The following is an 8,333-nucleotide window of genomic DNA, read 5'->3' on the forward strand; positions in this document are numbered from 1 at the left end:
TCGGTCGGACCAATTCAGCAAACTTAGTGACCGTTAGGATTTTTGGTGGGACTGAGATGCAACTCGGTAGGACCGATATGGTTAGGGTTTGGGCATAACGTAATCTGGTGTGACCGATTGCACAAACTCGGTGGGGCCTATTTTGGTAATAAGCTAACCAGAGAGTTGGTCAGGCAAACTCGGTGAGACTGATTACACAAACTCGGTGGGACCGATTTTGGTAATAAGCTAACCAGAGGGTTTGCATTGTAATCTCGGTAGTGCCGATTGCCTAGGGTTTGTGGCAGTGGCTATGACATTTGAAATCGGTGGCGCCGGATAGAAAGAATCGGGCGGGCCGAGTTTGACTTTTGGTTTAGGTCATATGTGGATGTGGGAAGGTAGTTGATGGTTTTGGAGCATATCACTAAGCATTTTGAGCAAGCAAGCCATTAAGCAACACCTCATCCCTCCTTGATAGTATTGGCTTTTTCTATAGACTCAATGTGATCTTGGATCACTAAAATATAAAATGTAGAGTCTTGAGCTTCAAGCTTGAGCCAAACTTTTTGTCCTTAGAATTTTGAGGGATCCACTTTCCTCATCCATGCCATGCCATTCATTGAGCTTTTCCTGAAATATTAATCTTGGAATAATGTTAGCTCAATGAGCTATATGTTGTTAGGAATTACCAAAACCACTCAGGGATAGTTGCACTTTCAAGTAGGTAAATGATAAAAACAGAACTTTTGATGTGGAATGCTCCCTAACATATTTCTCAATGTATTTTTTCTTTATTGTGGCATGAATGTTTATATCCGAAAGATTCAAGATAAAAGTTAAATATTGACATAAAAATACTAATACTTCAAGCATACTAACTAAGCAATCATGTCTTCTCAAAATAACATGGCCAAAGAAAGTTCATCCCTACAAAATCATATAGTTTGGTCATGGTCCACTTTCGTCACACAAGAATACTCTCATCATGCACAACCCAAATGACAAGCCAAGCAATTGTTTCACACTTTAGTAATCTCAAACTTTTTTCAATTTTCACGCAATACATGAGCATGAGCCATGGATATAACACTATGGGTGGAATAGAATATAATGAAGGGGGTTATGTGGAGAAGACAAAAAAGGAGAAAGTCTCACATCGACGCGGCTAATCAATGGGCTAGGGAGATACCCATCAATTGATGTCAATGCAACGAGTAGGGATTGCCATGCAACGGATGCAGTAGAGCTATAAATGTATGAAAGCTCAACAAAAGAAACTAAGTGGGTGTGCATCCAACTTGCTTGCTCACGAAGACCTAGGGCACTTGAGGAGGCCCATTGTTGGAATATACAAGCCAAGTTCTATAATGAAAAGTTCCCACTATTATATGAAAATGACAAAACAAGAGACTCTCTATCATAAAGATCATGGTGCTACTTTGAAACACAAGTGTGGAAAAAGGATAATAGCATTGCCCCTTTTTATTCTCTTTTTTGGGCCTTCTTTTTTTTTTCCTTTTTTGGCCTTTCTCTTTTTTTGGACAATGCTCTATTAATGATGATCATCACACTTCTATTTATTTACAACTCAATGATTACAACTCGATACTAGAATAAGATATGACTATATGAATGCCTCCGACGGTGTACCGGGATGTGCAATGACTCATGAATGACATGAATGGAAAAATTATGAACGGTGGCTTTGCCACAAATACGATGTCAACTACATGATCATGCAAGGCAATATGACAATGATGATGCGTGTCATAATAAACGGAACGGTGGAAAGTTGCATGTCAATATATCTCGGAATGGCTATGGAAATGCCATAATAGGTAGGTATGGTGGCTGTTTTGAGAAAGGAATATGGTAGGTGTATGATACCGGTGAAAGGTGCGCGGTATTAGATAGGCTAGCAAATGTGGAAGGGTGAGAGTGCGTATAATCCATGGACTCAACATCTACTATCTACTACACTATAAAAGGAAGAGAGGGACAGATCCAAACAATCAGATCCATCCATTAACAAGATCTAATGATCCATAATTTTTCTGTGTTTAACGCTACCAACCACGCACTTAGAAAACGCTAATCCCTCCATCTCTCTCCGCACGTCCTCTGTCGCCCCCAGTAACCGCTCACACATATCGTGCTTCCTCTCTCTCCCGCACCATCCTTCGCTCCCCCGCACCCGCCGCTCATCCCCGCGTCCCTTCTCGCCGGCAGCCCCGTCGCGCTCCTTCACTCCGCCACCCGCTCGGCCCGCCGCCCCTTCACTCCTGCGCATGGACGGGGGAGGCCGCACGCACGCCCGCACCAGAGACCGGGCGGCGGAGGCCGCACCCGACGGGGAGGCCAGACGGCGGAGGTCGCACGCACCTGAGGCCGGACAGCGACGACGGAGGCTGCACGCACCCGACGGGGAGGCCGGATGGGGACGACGAGAGGCCGCACCCAGCCGACGGGGAGGCCAGCACGACGACGGCGGGAGGCCGCACACATCGGATGGGGAGGCCAGAAGGCGACGACGCAAGGAGGCGGCACGCACTGGACGGGGAGGCTGGAAGGCGACGGCGCGCGGAGGCCGCACGCACCCGACAGCGACGGCAGAGGTCGATTTGGATTATCCGCTGGTATTCCAATTATCCTTCCTTACAAATTTCGTTTGCAAATTTCTGACTTTTAGGTATGTGCATGCAAACCAGGAGGTGTTTGCACATCCTGCAATTTGATGCAAATTTCTTCCCTTCTAATGTTCCGATGCAATCGATCTACAGTTCCTGGTTATGCATAGTTCTATTTGTTTTCTAGAATTTGCATTGGAACTTTTGCTCGGTGGGCTGACACCAGCGTAGAAATTTCTGCTCTCTTATGCATCAGATGTTTGTATTGTAGGATTGGATCAAACTGTGAATTCTCATGTTGAGACAATGATGTTGACTGATGCACCTCTTCTATATACTCCTGGACAGGTAGCTTAAGCTATAAATAATATGATTAATCTTTATGACCTTAATTTGTCGGAACTCTGTGTTTCATGATGCTAATATAGGTAATTGCAAAGTGTTTTTTCAAGGAAACACTTTGTTTGTCTGGTCGAACATTTTTTTAAGATATTCAACACAATCAATCACCTGATAAGAATGTTTACCTAGCTTGGCACAGTACAGTTTATAACATAATCATGTAAAGTCCCACCAATAATTGTTCTTTAGCTATGTGTTTCATTTCACCGGTCTACATGAACACTCTGTGTTACAAAAAAAGATTAACCAAGGTGGTGCTTGGTTGAACATATGCCACTGGTTAGGAGGGTATTTAAGCATTTATGCCGTTATCAGTATCTTTGACATTGCCTCTATTATTTCAACATGTGTATATGCAGGTTAACCAGCTCCATCTACCTGGTATGAAAGAAATGAGGCATGCTAATCGCAAGTTGAAGCATTGTTTGGATCCAAGCTCTCACGATGAGTAATCTCTGTCAACTCCACAAGACTGCATGCCCTCCATGATTGTTACCCTTTTGCACTCATGCTTGCTATCTGAAAACTTTTGCAGGCACAAGTACCCCCTCTTTTGCAGTATTGATAAAAACCAATTTCACTACGGTGTCATCATCATCACTCGAAGAAAAGCACCCAGTCTGATTTTTTCCATGTTACTCTGTTAGAGCTCACTGTTGATGGGTTGGTTGGAACTGCGACAGAGCGATCGAGGCCAGTGCATTGGATTCTATAGTCGAGGGGAGCTCTGTAGATTGTAACACATCATTTTTTCCTGCGTGAAGGTGAGCTGATTCAACTCTCCAAAAGCAAGATCATTCTGTTTATAAACAATTTGTTAAATTCGTAGATTAAGCCCAGGTCCTACCAATTCATCCAAAAGAACCAACGACCCAGATCCTATGTACCATTATTTCCAAACATGATTGAGTACACTGGTTAATAGATTGACATTTTTTTGTTACCCTGAACAGTAAGGCATGGCCCTACTATAAATATTTGTTGCGCCAAGAAAACAAAAGGGTTACAAAGAAATAGAAATGCATATATTGTGGATTGATGACTAAACAAGTTTGCACGCAAATCCCTGAAAATATGGTAAAGCCTTTGGTTGAGAGTTAAGAATTATTCCTATGTTGCTCTGGATACGAATGTAATATCTGAATGCTTGCTTAATTTAGGTATATATATGTAAGAGCTAAAATTGATCCATACTCTTTCTAAGATCAAATTTGGGCATATAAATGGCTCTCAGTTATACATAAAATTAGAAATGGATGTACTGTAGGGGCCTATGTTCAGGATGAGGGTACAATTATACCAAATTATATATACCGAGGCAAGCAGAACGACGCCGTCGCCCCGTCTCGCAGCCGCCACCGCTCCCTGGGCCTACTCCATGCGGATTCCATATCATGGACTAATGCCGCTGCGACGCCTAGCCCGATTAGGCAATATATGTTATTTTTTGTTTAAATCCTATAGGAATTGCAAGTTTGCAGCCACATGTTGACATCTTGATTCAACCCATGATACTTTCTTCGATGTCTATTTCTTTTTTTAATGCAACTTTTCGCCCTGCATAAATGGCTATTAGGAGAGCACGATGTCAGCTGCACCGACGCTCATGCCGATGTAACTGAATGTGCAAATTGTTTCTTCAACAAAAAGCTGCAATGTGATTTGAAAGTACCAGTTTATACACTGGAGGATCCTGAATTGATGCATATATTGGCTCATAAAGTAACTAGGCTCTGAATTGCGGAATGAGGAGATGTGTGCTTATGGTTGTGTGTTAGTCTCTCTATTCACTCACCTAAATATGAAAAGGTACTGAAGTACATCAGAATTTTTTATCCCAGTGCATCAGAATTATTTCTTTGCTGCAGGGTTTCTGCTGCTATTGTTAAATCTTAAAGAAACATCTGTTCCTGGTTCAGATGTTTACAAGTTCCCTTTGTTCAAACATGGAAATGATTTATTTGCAAACTTCAATGCAAAATGGTTAGTTAGTCTTGAAACTGCATCTATATATACTTTCCAGTCGTGCTATTGATGCCGCATCCAGATTATTGGTATCTTCTCTTTTTCTTTTCTTGGGAGAGGTAACAACCAAGGTTTCACTCAAGGATCGAGCAAATGCAGTTCTAATGTTTGTTTCTTCTAATTCTAAGCCCGAGTAAGGACTTTAACTGTCCATGAAATATTTCTCCTCATATATCTAAAAAAACTAATATATGGAACCAGAAAAATTAGATTTACTGGATTTTATTGAATTCTATTTGGTGCATAATTTATTGCATATTAGACGTAATGATGCCGATCTATTATATTTATTAGGTGGGTGGACCATGTACCCTATACAGTATTTTTCAACTAGGTTAGAATTTGACATTTCTGTCTTGCGAGCTTTAGAGAAGGATTGGTCTGATTATCCGTTGATGTTCTAGAGTTTAGTTTGTTGGTTGCTTCAGTTATGGTGCTTTTATTTGGAATAAGAATGACTTCAGGTGCTTAATGGTGTAATGCTAGGGCCAAACATTAGTTTCAGCTTCTGCATAAGAGATACGATCAGACTATTATTAGTGAGCTTGTATTCTTTTACAGAGTGCATATCAATCAAAAACATAAATTGTACATGCAAGATTAATAAAATTGTGAATTTTATATCAAAGACATGCATTGCACTTCTTTTTTTTGGGCACACCAACATATCAATATTATGCTTAAACTATGGTTTAGTATGACATAGAACTACCCTTATGTGCCAACAGTCTTTCGTGTGTCGAACAGTGCTGCCACTTCAAGTTAAGCCAGATGACGGTTTGGTCGGCATGTGAAATGCAAGTACATAAATAATTTCTTTCTTGGAAGATGTCATATGTACGTATTTCAAGAAGACAAATTTTTCATCGCTATCACACCGGCAAAACCTATGAAGACACCGCTATATAATTTTTGACTCCTTTTGATCTTTGGAAACATGTGTTTTGTGTTACCATGTCCCCTTTAAAAAATGGTTATATCAGAAATCAATCAGTTTCATTAGTCTACACGTCCATTGTTTTACAAGGTTTCTTCTATGCTTGTTCCGACCATTGGAATTTTCAAAGACCAGCGCCGAAAGAACATGTCACTGGAGGCTCAAGATACAAGGCCTAGCTGGAAGAGACATCTTCCCAAGGTGTGCTCGCAAGTATGCTATGTTTCTTTTTCTCCATGTTTATGCCTCCCTTGCTCGAGGGCTGGTTATCCAATTCTAAAAGAGGAGCTTGCTATGGCCATCCAGGGTCCAGGGCGATTACATACGCGGCGAATGCAGATGCATATGGTAAGCTCCGTGTCGACATGACGAACAAGCACCAGTTGGGAGCCCAGATGAAGAAGGCTGCCGATGGGAGAAAGAGGAGAAGCGATGAGATGTTTGTGGCAACTTATGGATGATGTTATCTTAGTTTGTGGATTCTATTTTGGTCGACTCAGAGATCTTGTTTTGTGTCTGAAGATCCCTTTCTGCCCACTGTTCGAACCATCATAAATTGTCAAACAATGCACTTCAAATAACTAAGTTAGGAATCACACGAATATTTTACAAAAGGATGTACTTATCGTCTGAATTTAGACGTGCGTTGCACGTGCAAGCTTACTAGTTAGTCATAAAGAACTTACATACTTATTGCAAAAATCTACAAGTCATCAAAACCCAAGTATTACGCGCATGCTCCTAGGGGGATAGATTGGTAGGAAAAAACCATCGCTCGTCTTCAACCGCCACTCATAAGGAAGACAATCAAATAACACCTCATGTTTCAAATTTATTACACAACGTTTACCATACGTGCATGCTATGGGACTTGCAAACTTCAACACAAGTATTTCTCAAATTCACAACTACTCAACTAGCACAACTTTGATATCACTATCTCCATATCTCAAAACAATCATCAAGTATCAAACTTCTCTTAGTATTCAATGCACTTATATAAAAGTTTTTATTATGCCTAAAAGCAAATTACCATGTTGTTCTAAAGGACTCTCAAAATAATATAAGTGAAGCATGAGAGATCAATTATTTTTATAAAATAAAACCACCGCTGTGCTCTAAAAGATATAAGTGAAGCACTAGAGCAAAAACTATATAGCTCAAAAGATATAAGTGAAGCACATAGAATAAAAACTATATAGCTCAAAAGATATAAGTGAAGCACATAGAGTATTCTAATAAATTCCAATTCATGGGTGTCTCTCTCAAAAGGTGTGTACATCAAGGATGATTGTGGTAAACTAAAAAGCAAAGACTCAAATCATACAAGACACTCCAAGCAAAACACATATCATGTGGCAAATAAAAATATAGCTCCAAGTAAAGTTACCGATGAATGAAGACGAAAGAGGGGATGCCTTCCGGGGCATCCCCAAGCTTAGGATTTTTGGTGTCCTTGTATTTTACCTTGGGGTGCCATTGGCACCCCCAAGCTTAGGCTCTTGCCACTCCTTGTTCCATAATCCATCAAATCTTTACCCAAAACTTGAAAACTTCACAACACAAAACTTAAAAGAAAATCTTCGTGAGCTCCGTTAGTAAAAGAAAACAAACCACCACTTCAAGGTACTGTAATGAACTCATTCTTTATTTATATTGGTGTTAAACTTACTATATTCCAACTTCTCTATGGTTTATAAACTCTTTTACTAGCCATAGATTCATCAAAATAAGTAAACAACACACGAAAAACAGAATCTGTCCAAAACAGAACAGTCTGTAGTAATATGTAGGTTTCGAATACTTCTGGAACCCCAAAAATTCTAAAATAAATTGCTGGACGTGAGGAATTTATCTATTAATCATATCCAAAAAGAATTAACTAAATAGCACTCTCCAGTAAAAAATTACAACAATTCTCGTGAGCGCTAAAGTTTCTGTTTTTTACAGCAAGATCGAAAAGACTTTCCCCAAGTCTTTCCAACAGTTCTACTTGGCACAAACACTAAGTAAACACAAAAAAAACACAACCAAAACAGAGGCTAGATAAATTATATATTACTAAATAGGAGCAAAAAGTAAGGAATAAAAAAAATTGGGTTGCCTCCTAACAAGCACTATCGTTTAACGCCCCTAACTAGGCATAAAAGCAAGGATAGATCTAGGTATTGCCATCTTTGGTAGGCAATCCATAAGTAGCTCTCATTATAGATTCATAAGGTAATTTAATTTTCTTTCTAGGAAAGTGTTCCATGACCTTCCTTAACGGAAATTGGAATCTAATATTCCCTTCCTTCATATCAATAATTGCACCAATCGTTCCAAGGAAAGGTCTACCAAGAATAATAGGACATGAAGGA

The 8,333-nt window shown here is 40.0% G+C and overlaps 1 protein-coding gene across 1 annotated transcript; it reads left to right on the plus strand.

Annotated features, from left to right (window-relative positions):
* The first annotated feature begins 1,595 nt into the window (after nt 1–1,595).
* On the plus strand, nt 1,596–6,590 carry LOC125514588 (uncharacterized). Its single transcript, XM_048679924.2, has 5 exons — nt 1,596–2,618; nt 2,881–2,957; nt 3,371–3,459; nt 3,547–6,174; nt 6,280–6,590. The coding sequence occupies exons 1-4, from the start codon at nt 2,417–2,419 to the stop codon at nt 3,656–3,658; spliced, it is 480 nt and encodes a 159-aa protein (XP_048535881.1). The 5' UTR covers nt 1,596–2,416; the 3' UTR covers nt 3,659–6,174; nt 6,280–6,590.
* Nucleotides 6,591–8,333: the final 1,743 nt, after the last annotated feature.

The sequence above is a fragment of the Triticum urartu genome, chromosome 6A (genome assembly GCF_056163025.1).
Source record: "Triticum urartu cultivar PI428250 chromosome 6A, HENAU_Tu73, whole genome shotgun sequence".
Classification (NCBI taxonomy): domain Eukaryota; kingdom Viridiplantae; phylum Streptophyta; class Magnoliopsida; order Poales; family Poaceae; genus Triticum; species Triticum urartu.